Here is a 23,691-nt window from a genome sequence, read left to right on the forward strand (position 1 = left end):
TTTTATCACTTTTTGAACCTTAATACATCTGGTCCTCTATGTGTTGCTGGCACAGATTGGCACCACAGTTCAGGGCAAAGTTGGTGAGAACTGGTGTGGGTGAATCTAGTGCACGGATGATGTTTTCGCTCATTGGTTATGAGTGAGACAGGATTATAGTAGCGCGGCACTAGTGAACTGCCCGACCATGGCTGAACACGGCCAATACCTAGAACATGTGGAGTTATGTCGGGCTTTAAGACCTGTTTGATCACACAATGGAGAATAGGATACACCAGTGGTTCCCCAAACTTTCTTGAATCATGGCACCCTAGAGAATCATTTGTGGCAGCTACGTGACGTTACACACAGGCGCTGCGAGCAGGAAAATGCCAGCCCAGCACCTGCCTGCGCAGCCAGGGGGCTACCATAGATATGTGATTGCATTCATGCAATACAATCGCATTTCTGCAATGCGATTGCAATTACATTGCAGCAGCATTGCAGGGAGGGACTCTGCGTGCCGGGTGGCTTGGCCGCGTGCTGGTTGGACTGGCCGCGTGCTGGGTGGACTGGCCGTGTGCTGGGCGGCCTGGCCAGCTTGTGTGAGATACAAGTTGCAATTTAGCTTTTTAGGCAAAACTGCGACGGATGCTGAATCAGAGCAACCTCTGGGAACATAGTATTACAAGCGCCCTCTGCAGGTAGGATCTGTAACTGAAGCTGTGGGTGACATTTAATAGGATGCGATTTTTTAGTCATTTTTAAATTTCGCCCATTATCGCACTTTTTAAAATTGCATTTTTTGCAGCAAATTCGCATATTTAATGAGGTGCGTATTCCAGGTAAAAAAGTGCGAATAAATGCGATAATGTGCGATATTTAGGCATGAAAATGGTCTACATATGTGGCGAATTTTAGACACATTTTCCCGATTTTGCATCTCATTAAATATGCAAATTGTATACTTTTCAATGGGAAAACATCTGGATACGGGTTCCGGCGTGACTAAAAATTGCACTTTCAGAATGTGCGATTTCGCGTTAAAATCACCTGTTTTTTGCATCTCATTAAATATGCGTATTCGAAAAAAACGCAAAAATCTCATAAGATGTCACCCTGGGTGTCTGTATTCAGCATAGGTTCTGAGAAGAAATCTGCCAGCTGGAGCTGAGATGGACGCACACTGACACTGGCTGTTTAAGGCCTCATACACACGGAAGGGCCCATTTATTAAGGATCACATAGTGGCAGAATATTGCTACCCAGGATCGCATTGTAATATGCGATTCTATCTCAGGGATGTATGATCCTGCACACGCAGGGACAGGTATCTGAAAGGAGCCCGTCCCTGTGATGCACTGGGCCTGGTGCCGGCGCGGTCAGCGCTGACCCCCGTCAACCCTGCTGACCGCACTGCCCCACTGGCAGTGCAGTCTGTAGCCCATAGACTACAAAGGGCTACCGCCATCTCAGAATGGCGATAGCCCAAGTATCCGAAGCGATGATACTTGATGTTGATACATCAGGCAGCTTCGCATCCCTCATAGTAACCTATGGGGGATGCGGCCAGCGGTGGTGCAGGAGGGATAACAGCAGGGATCCCTGCTGATACATTCATGTGATACTTAATATTTGCGTGATTTAGCCGCAAATATTATATGGTAAATGGGCCCCTAGATGAGATAGTAAAAGTTAGGGCCCTTCTGCGCAATATATATATTTTACTGGGTACTTGTGTATTAGCATGGTGCCCGGCTACGCTACATTTTCAGCGTAGGCCAACGGCTGCCTAGAGTAGTTAGGCTGCCTAGCACACTTTATAAAATCGGTACTTGTTTCCTAGAACGGCGCCCATCGCGGGCATCGCATGTACATCGCATGCCATTATAATGGCATGCGATGCGACCGATGCGATGGCCGAGATTTTACATGGAAATGCATGGTAAAATGTAAATCGTGCCGGTCGCATCGCATGCGGCCAAAAAAATCGCATGCGACGCGATTACCGATTTTACGTAGGGAACAATGTTAAATGGGCCAATTGACCCGATTTTACTTAGGGAACAATGTTAAATGGCACACAGAACCCAAATAGCCACCCTGAAGTGTGAAATGGCCCCCCCAATTGTTAACGCCACCCCACGATCAACGTCAACCCGAAGCGTGGCGAGCGAGCCCGCGAGGGGCGGCGGTACGCGTCCTCCGACCTTTTCATACCCCCACTATCCGCGTCGGCGTGGAGTTGAGAATAGAAAGTGTGGCGAGCGCAGCGAGCCACCGAGCCCGAAGCGTGGTGAGGGGACGCGGATACCTGTGAAGCCTGCGAGGGATCCGCGTCCCCTCGCCACGCTTCGGGATCGCTGCGCTCGCCACACTCCACGCCGACGTGGATAGTGGGGGTATGAAAAGGTCGGAGGACGCGTACCGCCGCCGCTCGCCACGCTTTGGGTTGACGTTGATCGTGGGGTGGCGTTAACAATTGGGGGGGCCATTTCACACTTCAGGGTGGGTATTTGGGGTCTGTGGCCCATTTAACATTGTTCCCTATGTGAAATCGGGTCAATTGGGCCATTTAACATTGTTCCCTATGTAAAATCGCGGTAATTGCGTTGGTCGCGTCGCATGCGATTTTTTGGCCGCATGCGATGCGACCAACGCGATTTTTTTCCTTGCGATGCCTAAGATCAATATCATGGGCGCCGTTCTAGGAAATAAGTACCATAAAATCAACTCCACACCGACGTGGATAGTGGGGGTATGAACAAGTCGGGAGGACTCCTTGGCCGCGGGAACACTACGCTACTGCTGTCTGACTATGCTTGGCTGCGCGAACACTACGCTGATTCTGACATTGCCACTACGCTAACTGCGTAACGGGCACCGTGCTAATACACAAGTACCTTTTACTGTCTTATCTAGTGTGTACACGCAATATCGTTAACAATGCGCGCTCCCACGCCAATTTCGGTGTCTGCTAAGGTTGACACAAGTTTTTCACATTTTGCTGACATGCCGACATCTGTTGACATGGGCCCCATGTGAGCGTAACGCGTCCCCTCACATGGCTCACCATGCTTTGGGCATTCTATTATAACCTAACTCTGTGCCCACTTGAATTGTGAAGTAAGAACAAGTCAGTTTAAAAAAAATAATCATAAAATCCTCAACCTTTTTAGGTGTTGATCATTGGCATGTCAACCTTTTGCGTGTGTCAACCTATTGACTGTTGACCTAGACATTCTTGACCCATCGACCGGCTACCAGTTACAGGTCAACAGTTAATTGGTCGACACCATTTTGTCAGCATTGACAAGACCACAGACAAAAGGGGTGTGGATCGTATTGTGGACCCGACTTAGGTCGACATCGTTGGGTCGGCAGGCAACTAGGTCGACGGGGTTCTATGTCGACAAGGGTTAAGTTAGACAGGTGCGTATGTCGACATAGGACAATGTCGACATGGGTTAGGTTGACAGGTCGCGAGGTCGACATGGTTTTTTTTTAACTGTTTTTTTACCCGAATGTCGACACAGTCGACATGGACACAGTTGGAAGTGAACCGCAACCCCTCACATAGCTCACTTCGCTCGGCACACTATTTTATTCTCCCACCACGCCCTGGTGGATGGTAGGGCATGAAATACCGCCTGTCGGCACATGTCGGCTCAAAGAACAGTGAAAAAACCAATGTCGACCTCGAGACCTGTCGACCTAACACATTTGTCGACCTAAAACCATGTCGACCTTGTCCCATGTCGACCTAGACACCTGTCGATCTTCATCTATGTCGACCTAGAACCCTGTTGACCTTGCTGCCTGTCGACCCAATGGTGTCGGGTCGACAATACGACCGTATCTCGACAAAAGCTGGACGGGTCCCTTTATCTGTGCATCACATTTCGGTTTAGGTATAAAGGGACACAGTGTCTAGGTGGACACCAAATGGTTGAAATGAACACGGTCGGCATAGATGAAAGGTTGACACAATCAAAAGTTTATCATGACAATGATCAACACATGAAAATATTGACATGGCAATGATCGACACATGAGAAGGTTTTTTTTTAATACTTTATCACCCATGTGGAGTTACATGTTGCAGGCTGTGTGTTATTAATGACAGGAGCTGATTGGTTGGTACTATCACACCTTTACCTATCTCCAAGCTGTGATAGATAACCACCGCACAGTTACACCATTCATAATTATAAAGTGATTACTACTGTACACAGCAGGAGAATCAGGTAACCTGCCTCTGAAGTATATAGCGCTGGTAGGCAGCAGCACATGGCACACACCCTGTATATAGTGCCGGTAGGCAGCAGCACATGGCACACACCCTGTATATAGTGCTGGTAGGCAGCAGCACATCATGTCGACCTTGGCCCATGTCGACCTTAAGTCAGGTCGACCTTAATGCCAGTCGACCTAGTGGGGTCGACATAATGACTGTAGACCTAAGTTCATTCTAATAGATGACCGCTTCCCCCCTGTATATAGCGCTGGGAAGCAGCAGCACATGTAACACACCCCAGTATATAGCGGGGAAGCAGCAGCAGGGGCACGTGGTGCCCACCCCTCTATATATAGCACTGGGCAGCAGCAGCACATGGCGAACACCCCAGTATATTGTGCTGGCAGGCAGCAGCAGGGGCACATGGTACCCCCCCCCCCCCCCAGTATATAGCGCTGGGAAGCAGCAGTGGCAGCACATGGAACACACCCTGTATATAGCGCTGGGAAGCAGCAGCACATGGCACACACCCCAGTATATAGTGCTGGGCAGCAGCAGCGGCAGCACATGGCACACACCCTGTATATAGCGCTGGGAAGCAGGAGCACAAGGCACACACCCCAGTATATAGCGCTAGAAGCAGCAGCAGCACATGGCACACACCCCAGTATATAGCGCTAGAAGCAGCAGCAGCACATGGCACACACCCTGTATATAGCGCTGGGAAGCAGGAGCACATGGCACACACCCCAGTATATAGTGCTGGGCAGCAGCAGCAGCGTATGGCACACACCCTGTATATAGCGCTGGGAAGCAGGAGCACATGGCACACACCCCAGTATATAGCGCTGGGAAGCAGGAGCACATGGCACACACCCTGTATATAGTGCTGGGAAGCAGGAGCACATGGCACACACCTCAGTATATAGTGCTGGGCAGCAGCAGCATATGGCACACACCCTGTATATAGCGCTGGGAAGCAGGAGCACATGGCACACACCCTGTATATAGCGCTGGGAAGCAGCAGCATATGGCACACACCCCAGTATATACAGTAGTGCTGGGAAGCAGCAGGGGCACATGGTACCCACCTCTCTGTATAGCACCGGGCAACCGCAGCAGGGGCACATGGCACAAACCCCAGTATACAGCCCCTGGCAACAGCAGCACATGGCACACACCCCAGTATATAGCGCTGGGAAGCAGCAGCAGCACATGGCACACACCTCAGTATATAGCGCTGGGAAGCAGCAGCAGCAGCACATGGCACACACCTCAGTATATAGCACTGGGAAGCAGCAGCAGCACATGGCACACACCCCAGTATATAGCGCTGGAAAGCAGCAGCACATGGCACACACCCCAGTATATAGCGCTGGAAAGCAGCAGCACATGGCACACACCCCAGTATATAGCGCTGGAAAGCAGCAGCACATGGCACACACCCCAGTATATAGCGCTGGAAAGCAGCAGCACATGGCACACACCCCAGTATATAGCGCTGGGAAGCAGCAGCACATGGCACACACCCCAGTATATAGCGCTGGGAAGCAGCAGCACATGGCACACACCCCAGTATATAGCGCTGGGAAGCAGCAGCACATGGCACACACCCCAGTATATAGCGCTGGGAAGCAGCAGCACATGGCACACACCCCAGTATATAGCGCTGGGAAGCAGCAGCACATGGCACACACCCCAGTATATAGCGCTGGGAAGCAGCAGCACATGGCACACACCCCAGTATATAGCGCTGGGAAGCAGCAGCACATGGCACACACCCCAGTATATAGCGCTGGAAAGCAGCTGCAGGGGCACATGGTACCCACCCCTCTATATAGCACCTGGGGCACATGGCACAAACCCCAGTATACAGCCCCTGGCAGCGGCAGCAGCACATGGCACACACCCCAGTATATAGCGCTGAGAAGCAGCAGCAGGTGGACATTTTACCCACCCCTCTATATAGCACCGGGCAGCAGCAGGGGCACATGGCACACACTCCTGTATACAGCAGCAGGGACACATTATTATTTAACAGTTTCTTATATAGCGCACACATATTCCGAAGTGCTTTACAGAGGGGTGTGGTATAACACCCCGACAGTCGGGATTCAGACAGTCATTAGCCCGACGTCGAAAGGGGAGCGCATCGAAGCCCCTTGCAGGCTCAATGCGCTCGCCTCACTTATATTTTTCTCCCTCTATGAAGGTCGTGGACCCCCATGAGATAGAATACCCGCTGCCTGGGATTTTAGTAGTCGGGATTCTTGGTAATGACTGATGGAATCCCGACTGACGGTGAGTCCTCCCGCACCCTTACAGAGAATATTTGAACATTCGCATCAGTCCCAGTGGAGCTTACAATCTATATTCCCTACCACATGTACACACACACACACACACACACAGACATTCTAGGGTTCATTTTTTGGGGAGTCAATTAGCCTACCAGTATATTTTTGGGATGTGGGAGGAAACCGGAGTACCCGGAGGAAACCCACGCAAGCACGGGGAGAATGTACAAACTGTGCACAGTTAGGGCAATGGTAGCAACCCACAACCTCATTGCTGTGTGGCAGTAATGCTAACCATTACACCATCCATACTGCTCATGACACCCTCCTCCTATACCTAGCCCTGGGTAGCAGAGGTACATGTATACAGCCCCAAGCAGCAGCAAATGGCACAACACCTGTATATACTGTAGCATAAGGCAGACACATGTCACACACCTCTGTATACCGCAGGGATGGGGGGAACCTTCGGCTGTTGTTGAACTACACATCCCAGCATGCTCTTTAACAGTTTTAGCATGGCCAAATAGCAAAACTGTAGCAGGGCATGCTGGGATGTGCAGTTCATCAACAACTGGAGGGCCTAAGGTTCCCCATCCCTGGTATACAGCCTACCCCAAGCAGCAGCAGAAGGGGTACATGGCACCCCCCTGTGTACAGCCCCTGGCAGGCGCAAATGGCACACCACCCTGTATACAGCCCCAGACAGGGGTACATGGCACCTCCCTCCTATATATAGCCCCAGGCAGAGGCACATGGCACCCCCATCCTGTACATAGCACCAGGCAGGGACACATGGCACCACCCTCCTGTATATAGCACCAGGCAGGGACACATGGCACACCCCCCTGTACCCCTACCCAGGCTGGGGTACATGGCACACCACCCTGTAAATAGCCCTAGGCAGGGGTACATGGCACCCCCGTCCTGTATATAGCCCCAGGCAGGGGCACATGGCACACACTCCCTATATACATCCCTAGGCAGGGGCCCATGGCACCCCCCTCCTGTATATAGCACCAGGCAGGGGCACATGGCACCCCCCTCCTGTATTATAGCACCAGGCAGGGGCACATGGCGCACCCCCCTATATACAGCCCCGGGCAGCAGCACCAGGGGAACATGGCACACCACCCTGTATACAGCCCCGGGCAGGGGTACATGGCATTGGCACTCCACCCTGTAAATAGCCCCAGGCAGGAGTACATGGCACCCCCATCCTGTATATAGCCCCAGGCAGGGGTACATGGCACACCACCCTGTAAATAGCCCCAGGCAGGGGTACATGGCACCCCCTCCTGTATATAGCACCAGACAGGGGTACATGGCACCCCCTTCCTGTATACAGCACCAGGCAGGGGCACATTGCGCACCCCCCTATACACAGCCCCGGGCAGCAGCAGGGGAACATGCGGGATGTGACTGAGCAGACACAGAGCAGAGGAGGCGGCGGCGCTTTGTAGTCGCTGCGGAATGCGGAAATGTTCGCACACTCTGTGTAGCGGGGTCAGGTCACACTCAGCAGCCGGCGTGGGAAAGCGCAGCGCACACACACAAAGCACAGGAGGAAGGGAGAGACATGCTGCGGCTGCTGGGAGCCAGCAGCTCCCCAGCCTCACCGGCTGCCATGGGACCACTGGGATCTGCTGCTGCTGCTGCAGAGTAACCTGTAGCCCTCTCCTCTGCAAGTTGTGCCTGCTCCCTACTCTGTGCTGCTGCTGCTGCAGAGCCTGCCCCTTCTGCATGACTGTATGCTGCTGCTGCTGCTGCTTTACTGAGGAGGAGGATGGCTATGCAGAACTATGCAGAGCTGCGGCTACCTGTGTGGCCCAGGCTGGGCACCCTGTGAGACAGTAGCCATAGTGCCCCATAGATCATCTTGCATCTACCCCCACTTGGATGCCAGCTTGGGAACTCTTGCACTCACACAGGTAAATGCTTGTGCAATTTTATTTAAAAAACAAACAAAAAAAACAATTTATTATCTATTTTTAACTAATTCTGCACCAAATGGACTTATACATATTGTTTAGTGATCCAAGTGGATTTGCCCCCATTGTGGTGATTGCACTCTGCACTGGGGGAGTCAGCTTGTTGCATTGCATTGTGCAGAGCATCACCAGCCATGTGCTCTTAACCATTATATGACTTAAGAACTTGGTAATGCAATGCTCTGCAGATCTGCAGCGCATCCTTTATGGATGAATCACTAAGTCTACATCCAAATAATAATAAGTCATGGGGTAAGTAGTCAGGACACAGTTATGTCACACACACAAAGTAAAATGCTTTATTAACATCACTTTGAGGTTCTATACCTAGAAAGTCCATTTCTATAAGGATGAACAGAATTCTGCTATCAAAATCCAGTTTTTATGCTATTAAAATAATTTTTGCACTATTTATGCTGCTCGTATACTTGAAAATAACTTCAAAGGGGTCCCTGAAGTCTGTGGTTTGTTCCGTAAGGGTTCTGCAATTGTCTATGCAAAACTTTAGTTGAGTATATTTATCTGCATATATGGCCATTTAACTCTTTCCCTGACCGATGAAGCGACAATAATTAAAAAACAAATGACTACGTCCTATTCCCCCTAAGTATTTAATATATTGCTCTTATTGTGTATATTTGCGGCAGGCAATCCAACTTTTTTTTTTTCCGAGTCGGAATCCCAAGGTGCGCTTGGAGGTAGCGTAACCTTGTGTGTACCCCCTCCGCACCTCCCCATGTTGGCATCCTAGTTGAAGACCATTTATCTTGGGTCTGAGTAATCGCAGTTGCCCACGGTGTAAATGAATCATTTAAAAAAAAAAAAAAATCCCAGGTTCATTTTTGTTTTAACTTTTTTGTTTTTCCCCTTCTGTCTTTTACGAGAACAACAAATGAACTGAACAGAGGGGTTATTATCGGGGGGAAATCTACTCGCTGACAACAAACTGTCTCTTTATTATTTATAAACACAATAGAGTTTTATAAGATTCATACACAAAAGTTTTTTTTTTCTCTTGCTTACACCGTGTGTTAGAATTGCGGAGGGTGAATGTCAGTAAAAAGGTCTGGATAATGGGAGTATTATCAGTTGGCTGCGTATTCGGTCTGAAATGAACAACCTTTTTGTTGTGTGTATTGATAGAGGGTATAATACTAGTACGGAGTTTATATTTGTTTGCATTGTGTTGTATTATACTATGAGTTATAGATACAGTGCTATTATATGGACATATGGTTGTAAAGTTCTATATTATGTAACATAGACCGGTATGCTAGAATAGGCATTGGCAACCTGGTGATCTCCACCTGGCATGGTAGTAGGAGTCCAGGGTGCATGCTCGGACTAGTAGTGTCACAGCGACCGGAGATTCACACAGTTTGTAAAAGACTCCTTTGGAAAGTTTTGTCATGTGCAGTGAGTACTGGCGACTGTCTCACACTCCTATATTACTGTCTCTCTCTCTCTCCTCCAGATAATGTGACCTCCTCTGTCGGTGCTATCTATGTGCTGCTTCCTGCAGCTTGCTCTCCAGCTGTGTGTGGCTGTGCCTGCAGCTGTCCTCCATAGTTTTGGCATCTCCTGGTCATCGCTGTACTAGAAAGCCCAGACAGCTCTGTGCGCACCTGGATCACTAGGAGGAGGAAGACACAACCTTGGACGTCCGTACCTTCCTCTCTCTCTCTCCTTGGTGCTGCCCCACCTCCTCGCACAATGATGATGATGATGGAGAAAGACGGCCTGGCAGAGCAGCAATATGAGTGTGTGGCAGAGATAGGAGAAGGGGCATACGGCAAGGTTTTCAAAGCCCGTGACCTGAAGAATGGAGGGCGCTTCGTGGCTCTAAAGCGGGTGCGGGTGCAGACTGGGGAAGAGGGGATGCCGCTGTCTACCATCCGGGAGGTGGCCGTGCTGCGGCACTTGGAGTCCTTCGAGCATCCCAACGTGGTCAGGTGAGAATGAGAGCTGGTCACGTGGCCAGGTTGCGCGGTATGTTGAGTGGAGAAGTGTCAGTAACAGACTTCTCACCGTTCCCCAGGTTCCCTCTGTTTTCTTGCCGGCATGGTCCACGCTATGCCCCTGTTCTCTCTTGCTGTCTGCGGGAACTAGGGCTCAATTCATTGGTATCCTGGATAGTATTTTAATAGGTCACCTACTGTAACTCGTACAAAGTTATTGCATAGTGAGGAAAACCTTGCAGCATGGTTATATCTTGCAGTGTCTAGAATTTATGTGGCCCCAAAATAAAAAAATAAAAAAAAACAGCTGCTGCAGAACATCTTTGTCATGCTTTGTATAATTAAGGTGCCAGACCCCCCGTTGTTCTCTTTAGGTGTGCAGAGTGATCGCAGAGCGTTGTTCTAGTCTAGCTCTTGTCGGCTTACCTACGTATACCATTGAATAATGCATTTAATTCAAGCACGCTGCGGAGAAGGACTTTTGTTTTTGATTAATCTCATTTTAGGAGCAGTGGGCTGAGGAAAAAGATTCTATAATGGTACGGGCGCTTCATGTGACGTGATCCAGAACAATATAACGATCACCCGTCACAAGGTTCTATACTGTTCTTTGCATATATATACGGTTATAGCAAAACAAACGCAGGGCTCCTTTGGGAACCTTATACAGATCCGTACGGTGACTTGCGAATTCGCATGGGAGCGCGATGTTTTTAAAATGTGCGTGCGTCCACGGCGAATAGATTGTTCACCTTGTGATCACACCCAACATTGCGGCCGGCGGGCCTGGGAACCCTCCAATGGGAACGCCAATCGTTTCATAGGCGTTCCTATGGAAATTGCCCGGTGATGTGGGCGCCAGGGGCGGGAAGTCCCCCCACTTCCTTCAGAATGTGCATGCGCATTTAAGGTTGCTCTGAGCAACCTTAGATTTGCTTGTGCCTTCCACATCATTCGATGGTCCGTGACCATCGAATGATGTGGGTGTTCCCCCATCCATTTGCAGCCACAGCGCGCGAACACACGCTGCGAATGGGTGATGGCCAGGCCACCATTCGCAAGGCTAGATTTGGTGGACTCGCAAGGCTGTGAATTCAACCAGAATAACCCCCTGGAAGTATTGTCAATGGTAGGAGCAGACAAAAATGACAGTTGTGAACTGATTGGCTGGAGAACAGTTTATCACACTTGACAAGTTTTAAAACTTGTGCATATGCTTCGATAAAACTCATTGATAAATCGGCCCCTGAGTACTCCGGGCACCATACATACAACCCGGCGACAAGATGGCATTATTCCGGGTATGTTGCAAGGTTTCACTAATTAGAGTGTACAGTAGATTTTGGATGATAATTGGGCCTCCCACTTATCGGGTTGCCCCGCATGCTGCTGTTATACAGGGGATTATAATAAAAAGGTTACCTTGGAATCTCTGCACTACTGTATGTCAGCCAGATCCCCAGTGTATGGATCTGTACACAAGAGTTCTACCCTATGTTAGTCAGTAGTATGCAAGCAGCACATACTGCTAATAGTATTATTAGCGTTTATTTATGTGGCGCCCCAAAGGTTCAGCAGCGCCTAATAATCCATTTTAGGGACTTACCATGAGAACCGTGATCCCTTTTAAGAACAGTATCTTGTTTTCTAATCATGTAAACGGAAAATGTTTATATTTATATTTTTCGATCATGTGTTTCAGCCGGTTGTAGATTACAGTCTGATGTTTGCAAACTCTTATTTGAAGTTCGTGTTTCAGGTTCTTGTTAAATGTTAAGAGAAATGATCAAATGTTGTAACTATTTTTAGATAAGAATTGAGGTTCTGTATCCCTATGGCTAGAAACTGATAAAAATACAGCATAACGTACCCAATTCTCCTGAACATGGTATAGCTGACTCCAATCATAGCAAGTCAAAGGTGGTCTGGGGAATTCTTACGAACCACTTCTAGAACCACTTTTTAAGCAAGTTCTACTGATAATTGTGGAACCGTATATCAATTTCATTTCTGACATTCTTTTAGAATCAAAGGACTTATTCACAGCATGGGTTTCGTAAAAGGATTGTATATTTTTGGACAGACACCCCCCCCCCCCTCTCTGCCAGTTAGTGTTTTTAAGCCGCTCCCTAACACCTTTTAGAGAACTCACCCATGGCTTGTTACAACTACAGGAATGACAGTTAAGAACTATCTCTGTAATATCAATACTGTCTACAGTAAGTTGGTGTTTAGACGTCTCGCAGATAACTACTGCAAACCAACTGTCCTGGCCCCAACTCCTGTTTCCTGTATAATCTTCCTCCTGTTTCTGGTTGGTTCAGGGAATTGCCCATTCAAGTCTGCTCACAGGAGCTTGGCAAGCACGATCCATAGCAATGCACATGCAGGATGAGGTGTATACCATTGCCTGCCTGCATTAGCGATTGCTGAAACCTGCAATGCGATCACCGTTTTAGAGGATGCTCCTCTGCGACTAGCCTTACTCAAGCTGCCTGTCTCAGTCATTGGCCTGGACACTCCTAGAAAATGGGGGTGACATGTCCCCATTTCTGCACTCCTAAAAACACATGTCCCAATCCTGAAGCACCCTCAAATACCTGTTCTATACCTTGTATGTCAATTTCCACCATTTTGCACTTTTTCATCCCAAAAATGACAAAATGACATGTCATTATTGGCTGATTACAAATTATTAAATGTCTTAGAGCCAAATTAGTCTAAACAAAATGCCAACCTGTTTACCTGTAAAATAGGACTTTTCCACAACTTTTTGCCTGATGAAAAGAAATTTGCACCAAAACCCAATATGAATTATTCCTGGTAAATTTTTTGCACACAATTGAATAGCGTATTTTCCTGAGTCATTATAAAAGCCCCATTTTATACCAGAAATGTGATTTTGCGGCAAATTGAATATCCCCCTCAAAATCCAGGTATTTAGAAGCAAATACAGACGTGCATAAACTATTTTAGTTAATCTTGAACATTTGAAAGCAAGAGTAAATATTGTTGGAGAACTAGTTATTTAGCTGTTATATAGGCAGCTATTTCTGCTAAGGATAACCCCAGCTAACTGTGACCCTGAACCGAAGTTATTCCTTCAAAACCCACCTCATCTGCTATCAATAGCCAAAAAAAAAACCTGTAATTGGGCACAAGTGCCCATGTCCAATCACATTGCCTACAGTAATAAAGCTTGTTTTGTAAGATGAGTAGTTCTCCAGCTAATCGGCTCCCAACTGTCATATGTTGAAAAATGACCATTAGGAGCTGATTGCCTGGAGCACTATGGATCATACACAATACGTTTTCACTCCTTAATAAATGGGCCTCCCAGTATTGTGATTTAGGTGTCAAAAAACATATCCCAATTTCTAAGCAAATAGTATGCAGTTTTGAATTGGAATATATATATTTTTTATTTATGGTCTTTTATGTGTACTTAATATTTTTTATATGGCGCCACAAGGGGTCCGCTGCGCCTTACATAGTACAGAACTGTAAAACAATAAAACATTTACTTACAGTACAGAACATGGCAGGACTAGTACATGGTATATAAACTGTGCTGCATCGGTAGTCATAATCCCTAAATAAGAACCTGGGTGACCGATCACAAGGGGTGGGTGCCGCTGTGGGGAGGGGGGTGATGGTATAACGAAGATGAGGAAACGCACAGGAGGGAAGAGGGTCCTGCTTGTGAGTTGTGACGATGAGAATATGTAGTTTTGGTTGGCTTTCGTCGTGTCTGCCAAACTATTTCAACATACCTATTTTGTGTAAGAGAATCTTTTAATTACATTCATTATAGTTTTGCAAAAAAATGTTTAAATGTCTTTATTTCCCTTAACAGTTCTGTATGCAATAAGGGAATTGCCAAGTGCATTTGTGGCATTTTGTGTAATGATTTGGCATCTGCCAAAGTTTTGGGCTGCACCCCTGAATCTTCGTTTTAAAAAGAAATAAAAACAAAAGAAGCAAATAAATATAAAAAAAAATTCATCAAGCATTTTATTAATATAATTATTGAGAAGATCTGCTTGTAAAAATTTTTTTGGGACCAATTTGACACAATTGTGACTGTCACTATTCGTCCTGCTAAAGTGCCCCAAACTGGTTGTTTGTGTGCGATAAGGCTCCTGTCTCACCAATGCCAAGTTGTCATTTGGAGATGGGGAGATTTATCACCTTTAAAAAAAATAAATAAATATATATATATATATATATATAGAATGTACTAGAGAGAAAGATGATGGTTATCTGGTTGCTATGGGCAACTGCTCAATTTGTTTTCTTTAGGAGACTTGCTGTATCTCCCCATAGGCGCTGAAATTGGGCAGACTTCCAACAGTGTCATGCCGCAGGGTGTTTCTCATGGGCACACTGAGGTTGCTCCTGCTGGTAGTAGTAGTACATTTATTTATAAGGCGCCGCAAAGTGTCCGCAGCGCCGTACATAGCAAACAAAAAACAAATGACAAGGTAGCATACAGGGTGTGTTGAAAAATACAGTATAAATAGGGGTATAGCTGGTAGAAATAAAATCAGCATCCGTTCAGAAGTAGGTGTCAAAATTGTCGAGGAGACTGAAGATGAAGTAGAGGAAGGGAAGAACAGGACAGGAGCACAGGTGAGGTAAAGAGGTAGGGTGAGTACGTGAGGCAGGAGGACCCTACTCATAAGAGTTAACATACTAAAAGGAGGTGGGTGGACGAACGAAAAACAACAGGATAAGTAGGAACGGAGGGGAACGGAGGCAGGATAGGAGGATCAAAAGAGGTTAGGAGGAGGGATAGGCTAGTCGAAAAAAGTGGGTTTTGAGGGAGCGCTTGAAGGAGGTAAGGGAATCTGAAAGCCTGATGGGTGGCGGGAGGTTGTTCCAGTGCAGGGGGGCAGCGCGAGAGAAGTCTTGGACACGGGAGTGGGAGGAGGTGATTAGGTGAGAGGTCAGTCGGCGGTCAGCGATGGAGCGAAGAGGACGGGAGGGAGTGTGGATAGAGATCAGTGAAGAGAGGTACGCACAGCAGTGAAGGTGCTGGTACGCAGAGCATGGTTGTACAGCTCAGCAGATACTGCCGCTCATGTGGTTTGTTGGGTAAGTTGCCAATCTGTGTACACCAACTGTCCTGATGTCACTAGAATGTCCAGTAGTCTGTGGTATTGGGCTGCATCCACTGCAGGTGCGCCACGTGTGTGCATCATAGAACATGGTCTTTCTCTGTCCATAAAACTAGCGACGGCAAACCCCCTATGATACCCCCAATTCCATACTGTACAGGCAATTTCGACATGTTCCCACGGTGATTCCCCCATGCATCATTATGGTACCATGGTGACCTGCAGGAAACACCACAGATCCTTGTATGTAGTTAGCACATCTCCCAGACATCTACTGTGGGGGGAGATATATCAAACCTAAAGGTTGCCCATAGTAATCACATTATCATTTTATAGAATGCCCTAGATCAGGACTGGTCAATCCGATGGGCCTCGATCTACCAACATGTCATGTTCGGGCACAGGCGTACTGATTGCTAACCGTCACATTTTCAAACATGTGCTGCAGTCATTCCTGACCGACACATTCTACAGATCCGCTGGTGGCCTGGAAATCATGAACTGTTGGTAGATCTTGATGACCAAGAGTTTGGCCACCCTTGCCCTAGATAAATGGTCGGCTGGTAGAAGCCTCACTTGTCATCTTAAGAAGGGTTGTCTCGTCCTTCGTGTTTTACGAATATATTTATAAACCCTTATATACAGAAGGTTTATAACCTCTAAAGGGGCATACACATGGGGTGATTTCAGCACCTTTTCAGAGCCATCTGACTAGATGGCTAGAAATGGAGCACGGGTTGCTCCGTGTGGATGCCCTGCAGCGATAGCGATCTGTGGTCCTACGCGTTGCTATCGCTCGCAGGGAAAGACTGCTTGCACTGTCTTTCCTGCTAGATCGCAGGGTTCTGCCAATAAACAATAAACGCAATCGCTCAGTATTGCAGGGTGCATCGCTAGTGCTGAGCAATTGTGCTCAAGTCCATACGCTCAGCTCAGAGGCAGCACTCACCCTGTGTGTACGGGGCTTAAGTCTACAGTATTGCAAATTAATAAAAGTAGTGTTCATCATACTGTATGTGCTAAAACAAATACAAGTAAAGAAAAGAGAAAACGGTCCTTGTTTCCTAGCACGGCGCCCGTCGTGGGTGATCGCATACCTTAAGTTAAGGTAACTTAATGTATGCGATGGACGCGACTGACGCGATATTTGGCTATTTTTAGCCTTTATTGCCGGCAATGAGAAAATGGCACGCGATGCGACCGACGCGATCAACACGATTTTACATAGGGAACAATGTTAAATAGGCCAATGGCCCCGATTTTTGATTGTATAGGCACCCTAATGGGTAATGTGTATGTTAACGGCAACCCACGATAATAGTGTGGCGAGCCACCGAGCCCGAAGCGTGGCGAGCGGACGCGTAATACCTGTGAAGTAATGCGGGGCTCGCCGCGCTTCGGGCTCGGTGGCTTGCTGCCCACGCCGACGTGGATAGTGGGCGTATGAAAAGGTCATTGGTTCCAATGTAAAAATTTGCATCCATCGCATGCGATTTTTTTTTTTTGGGGTCCCGATGGATGCAATTAAAATCGCTGCCGCCGTGCTAGGAAACAAGTACCGAGAAAACTAACCAAAGAAAGTAAAAGTTATACTACTTACGGATGGTGTAATGGTTAGCATTACTGCCTCACAGCGCTGAGGTCATGGGTTTGATTCCCACCATGGCTCTAAATGTGCGGAGTTTGTATGTTCTCCCTGTACTTGTGTGGATTTCCTCCGGGTACTCCGGTTTCTTCCCACAATCCAAAAATATACTGGTAGGTTAATTGGCTCCCAACAAAATGAACCCTAGAATGTCTGTGTGTGCGTGTACATGTGGTAGGGAATATAGATTGCAAGCTCCACTGGGGCAGGGACTGATGTGAATGTTCAAATATTCTATAAATAAATAATAAATACTACTTACGGATGGTGTAATGGTTAGCATTACTACCTTACAGCGCTGAGGTCATGATCTCGATTCCCACCATGGCCCTAACGATGTGGAGTTTGTATATGCTCCCCGCACTTGCGTGGGTTTCCTCCGGGTACTATGGTTAATGCTATGATTACCAAGCCCAATGACTATGAAAAATCTGCATTTAAGGCGTGCCCCCCCATCTATATATTAAAATGATACACCACCGTTGAAAGGCATTAAAATGCAGCCAGTTGTGTAACTCACACTGACTCATTTTTGCGATTGAGTTGTTCCTCATTAGGACTTGTACAGTATTACTCCTTTCACATCGCACCTAATCACCGGGTTCATGCTGGTTTCCCACCCCCCTAAAGAATCCTCAAACACCTCACACTCGCATACAGGGCCATCTCTAATTCCATACTGTAAGTCCATATATCTCCAACCTCCTTTCCATTCATACTCCCTCCTGCCCTCTATGGTTGGCCAACAACTGTCGTCTCTCCTCCACCCTTATCACTGATTTCCACGCCAGCGATCAGGACTTTGCCCGTGCTGCACCCCTTCAGTGGAACGCACTCCCTCGCTCCTCTAGACTCTCCCCGACTTTGAAAAGCTTCAAGCGGGCACTGAAAACTCACCTATTAATCAAACCGTACCCTTCCGCTGCATAACTTAGCTCTGAGGCTTGTCCTCTGACCCCTGCCACATGCCTTGACAATCTCTGCCTGCTTACATCCTGCTATCAAGCCACCTCTCACTTGTTTGCACCTCATGTAATCTGTCTGTCTCCCCTTCTTACTAGATTGTAAGCTCCTCAGAGCAAGGCCCTCTTCCCTCCTGTTGTCAAAGCCCTCTTCTCTTCACATTTAACTCACAGCTCTCCCATACTCAAACACTCAGTGACCATCTTCGTCCGCATACTCCTCTCCGTCTTTGGCCACCAGCCCCTAGTAGCACATTGGTCAAGTCCTCACTACTTCCATTTAAGCTGTAATGTGTATTGAATTGTGGCACTCTTTTTACCTGTACTCTATTTTTGTTATTTATTTAATGTAATTATAAGTTTGTCTCCCTTCGTACAGCGCTGCGAAACACTTGTGGTGCCTTTTATAAATAAAATTCTAATAATTATAATGCCACATGTACACTCACACAGACATTCTAGGCTTAATTTGTAGTGAGCCAGTTATATTTGGAGTGTGGGCAGAACCCGGATTACCCGGAGGAAACTCTCGCAAGCACGGGGAGAATATACAAACTCCGCAGTTAGGGCCATGGTGGGAATCGAACCCATGACCTCAGTACTGTGAGGCAGTATTGATAACGATTACACCGTCTATGCTGCGCTAGACTCTGTGTGTCGGGATGCCGTCTGGTGGTAATTTCAGCAGTCGCGATTTCAACATCGTGATTGTGGCCGCCAGGATCCCGACTTTCAGCATATTAACTGCACACCATAGAAATAAATAACATCTCTTACTATAGTTGATTAGTTATAACATGAGTCTTGAAAATAGTTCCCAGACCATAAAATAAGGAACATGTTTCGATGCCCCCAAACCACAACATACCGTTCCCAGGCTGAACAAGCTTGTCTGTGCACACATGTCACGGGGAACACAAGTATATTACAGGGGGAATAAAAACCTCACAGGAAACTTCCGTGTGTGGCAGATTTCAGAGGAATCCTGCTGGTCTCTAATTCAGCGGTTTATGTCCGTGCGGAATGCACAATGCCAAATTCACATGATAGTAGAAAAATGATATATTCCCTTTACCAGCTGCTGTTGGAAATAGAACCAAGCTGCTGGGATTCCAATCTGACAGATGCAGTCGAAATGTATTTAAATGTTAAAAACTAAAAAGTAGGCTCCTTTGTGTCCCCCCTACGTAGGTGACGGTGGGTGATGGAAACCTTGGGGTCACCACCATCGGACATGTTAAGCAAATGACGTTCGTTAGCAATACTAAGCAGTCGGTGAAATAACAGATTGGAAATGTTTTCCAAAGTCTTCAAAAACTGTTCTCTAAATCTAAAAAGGATGATTTTTAGCGTTCTTAAGGACATGACTGCGCTCGAGGCAGAACCTTACATATTCCATTGGTAATTAACCCTATGACTGCCAACATCTCTGAGATATGTGCAAAGTATCCATTACGAATAACGGCGTCGCTCACATTTGTTGGTACTTGTTTCCTATCTGGGCGCCCAGGTTTTCTACGTACGGCACCGTAATGAAATCGGATCGCATCGCATCGGATTCGGTACTCGATGATGTACGATGGCATACGATGCTATCCGATCCGATTTCATTTTAAATCGGATCGCATCGCATGCGGTGACGCGATCAACCTGATTTTTACATTGGAATCAATGTTAAATGGTCCCTGAGAACCGATTTTACATTGATTTCAATGTAATAACCCCGCAAACCCACGATTTGTATAGGAAACCCCCCCTGATGGTTTAAAATGCGCCTCCATTGTTAACGCCACCCCAGTATTGACGTCAACCCGAAGCGTGGCGAGCGGCGGCGGTACGCGTCCTCCGACTTTTTCATACCCCCACTATCCACGTCAGCGTGGAGTTGAGAATAGAATAGTGTGGCGAGCGCAGCGAGCCACCGAGCCCGAAGCGTGGCGAGCGGACGCGGATACCTGTGAAGCCCGCGAGGGGACACGGATACCTGTGAAGTATCCGCGGCCGCTCGCTACGCTCGCCACGCTTCGGGCTCGGTGGCTCGCTGCGCTCGCCACACTATTCTATTCTCAACTCCACGCCGACGTGGATAGTGGGGGTATGAAAAAGTCGGAGGACGCGTACCGCCGCCGCTCGCCACGCTTCGGGTTGACGTCAATACTGGGGTGGCGTTTTGAATGTGACAAGGGGAGGGCTTTGAAGGGTTAATAAATACAGTAGTGTTACAGATGGCCCATCCTATGGGCCAACCATAAAAGTGGGAACGAAATCGGATCGGATCGCATCGCATCGCTCAATATCGTGTATGTGCATTTGTGGTATCCGATGCGATGCGATCCGATTTTGATACGGAGAATAGCATGGTGCGCAATTAACTTAGCGGGCGCCCAGATAGGAAACAAGTACCCATCTGTTATATACATTCAAATAAAAAATGTTGTTAAAAAAGATAATATTTCCTATATAAGGTAATCGTTACAGGTCATTCTGATGAATTAAAATGTTTGTTTGGCAATTTTCACGCCAATTTTCACAAGTTCACCCGGCACTCAAAGGGTTAATGCAAGTTATTTGAACGTTGATTGCATTTTGTATCTGAACCTAAATATTTTTCTTCTACATTTATTTTCTGGATCAATTTCCCAGCACGACACATTGGGGCTGATTTTAGACACATTGGGACAAGCTGCAAATTCGCAGCCGTCCGTTTATTGAACCATCACTAGCTTTGGGGGCGTGTCTCCGAGTGTTCCTTGGCCATCGGGAGAGAGGTCCGCTGACCTCATCAGTGGCCTCCTTCTCCCCACAGCCTTCACAACATTCCATGGTGAAAGATTTTAACCCCTGTGTGCACGGCTGGGGGGGGGGGGGGTTGGGTTGTTGCATTCAGTGGTGCGGCAAGCTCCCTTTGTTAGTGTGTAATATACCACATGGTATATTGCTCATGTCTCTAGTGACGAGCACCCTGGTGGGTGCTGGGAAGGATCTGTTTAGGTCCCTCTCAGAGGGACAGTGCAATAGACGCCCATTGGCACCATCTACGGATGGCACTGCCTACCGCAACCAACCCCTGGAATCTATGGCATTCTGGGACTGGATGCATATGAGGTGCGGGGCCAAACCTTGTTTCTCCGACAACAGAATCCCGACTGTCAGGAACCGGACAGGAGTGGGGGGGAGCGCGTTCAAGCCCCTTGTGGAATCGCTGTGCTGACCACCTATTCTATTCTGCCTATTTGGGGGTTGTGAACCCCCACGAGGGAAAATAGCCCGTGTAAGTTGGGATTCCGACTGACGGGCTCCTGATGGTCAGGATTCTGATGTCGGAGAAACGACCGCCTGAATCCCGAATGTCGGTGAGCTATCCGGCATGCGGACTTAATAGTCTGCGGGCTTATAGTGGAATCTGATGAATATTATCTCAGTCCATTAAATAGCGGAACCCACTGTGGACAGAAGAGACAATTCTGTTGGCATGCCAGTGACATCATTGTATTTCCTTTTTTAGAACTAGAGAGAATATTGGGTAATTCCTACTCCTTCGCACTTTACTGAAATAAACATGAATTAAATTGTTAGCGTTTTTATCATGTAAAAATAATCATTACTTCCTCTATATCAAAGCGCAGTGTAGGAAGCGGAGGCTCCGAACTAGGAAGCAATTCTCTCAGCAGCTCATTTCAGTTCTGCAAACTCTGCTCTCTCTCTACCACATACTTTCCATCTGGAAATGACTCATATTATTATTATTATTATTTTGTTCTTTAATTATATTATAACATCACTGACTGGGGGGGCCCCACCAGTCCTTAGGCTGCGGTCGTATTTATTTATGAATGCAACCGCAGGTTTCGTGCTCACGCATGCGCAGTTTTGCACAAATTCCCGAATAGTTAGTAATCGCCATCCGAACCTGAGCGTTTTTACATCGAAAGCTTATTGTATCAATTCAACACGGAATAAACTTTTAAGGAACAAGCTAGTCCTACATTTGTAAAATCCACAGTCCGGGAGAACGAAAGGCTAAACAAAATAATGTTTTTAATTCTGCAGTGACAAAGAAATGGTATTGAAACACACATGAGCTTATCGGTTCATTGGGAGTCCCGGGACAGCAACTCAACGCGTTTCATCTGGTAGTAGGAATTCATCAGGTTGAGGTTTTACTGTAACCTAAAAAACGCCTTGGGTATCCGTACTTGGATTTAATGGGCAGATAATCTAGTGTGTGTGTGTGTTATTTTGCTTTTTTTTATATTGTACATGTGTTTTCTTACCATTTGTATGTCACTGTGGAATTAAATTCTGTTTTCAACCTTTCCTGACTGTGGATTTTGCAATTGCGGGACTGGTCTTGTATTGGGTGCATATAACCGTACAGTATTTTACCCTTATCTCTGTTACATCATCACCTCGGTGCCTCTGCTTCTATTGTTATGTATTTATTGCATTGATACCAATCACATACATACTAATATGTTATTAGTATCATAAAGGATAACTCTTCTGATAAGAGCTGCACTTTCCAATGTAGATAGACATGTACAGGTTTTGACCCCAGGAGTCGATCTGTTTACATGCAGGGGGTGCTGGGAGGGATCCTATTGGCTCCCTCTCCGGAAGGATGCAGTAAGAAGCCCATAGGCTTCTATAGAGTAACAACAACTCTCTGCGCTTAAACTAGTGGTTCCCAACTCTGGTCCTCAAGTACCCCCCAACAGTGCACGGTTTCCAGGTCACCCGCAGGTGTACAGATTATTCAGGCACATTTTCCACAGGTGGAGCTAATTATGTCACTTGTTATTCTGTGTGGAGACCTGGAAAACGTGCGCTGTTGGGGGTACTTGAGGACCAGGGTTGGGAACCACTGGTCTAGACCCCTGGCGTCCAATGTTTAGTTAATAAGGGAAAAGAGGGCAAAGCCTGAAAACAGGCTTTTGGATGCATTTTCCCTTTAGTACATACCGCCATTATGTCCCTTTCCCCACTCTATGGCTGATAACTACAACGCGCAGATATGGGAGTCATTTCTGCAGCACAAATATTGGGAGATCATCAACCGAGACGCTTCCTATTTATGGACAGGACATAGAATTGGATCATGATGGTTCTGTATTTGATAGTGCGGAATGCTTTTGATGATGATTTTGCCATGTAGTTAATTGCTGCTTTAAAAAAGAAAACAAAAACTCTCACTTTTTGATTCCCGCACCCTATTACATTTGGCCCTTGATATCTAAATGACAAATGAAAAATGGGTACTTATGTAATATCTGGGCTCCCGTTTTTTCTTATGAGACTGCGTCCCCTCGCGGGGCTCGCTACGCTCGCCACGCTTCGGGCATGGTGGCTCGCTGCGCTCGCCACACTATATAAAATCAACTCCATGCGTAGTTGGATAGTGGGGGTATGAAAAAATGGGGTGCATTTAACATGGGAGCCCAGATAATACATAAGTACCGAAAAATGTTGGTGGTGACTTTCATAAGGACATTGTGGTCATTG

General features: G+C 47.1%; 1 protein-coding gene across 1 annotated transcript in view; it reads left to right on the forward strand.

Annotated features, from left to right (window-relative positions):
• Positions 1 to 8,002: 8,002 nt before the first annotated feature.
• CDK6 (cyclin dependent kinase 6) overlaps positions 8,003 to 23,691 on the forward strand; it is a 140,886-nt gene continuing 125,197 nt past the window's right edge. Inside the window, exons 1-2 of the mRNA XM_083189453.1 lie at positions 8,003 to 8,444; positions 9,979 to 10,456. Coding sequence (XP_083045579.1) covers positions 10,218 to 10,456 — 239 coding nt within the window. The 5' untranslated portion in view covers positions 8,003 to 8,444; positions 9,979 to 10,217. The remainder of the gene's footprint in view (positions 8,445 to 9,978; positions 10,457 to 23,691) is intronic.

This window comes from Crinia signifera, chromosome 5 (genome assembly GCF_055691185.1).
Source record: "Crinia signifera chromosome 5, ASM5569118v1, whole genome shotgun sequence".
Lineage (NCBI taxonomy): Eukaryota > Metazoa > Chordata > Amphibia > Anura > Myobatrachidae > Crinia > Crinia signifera.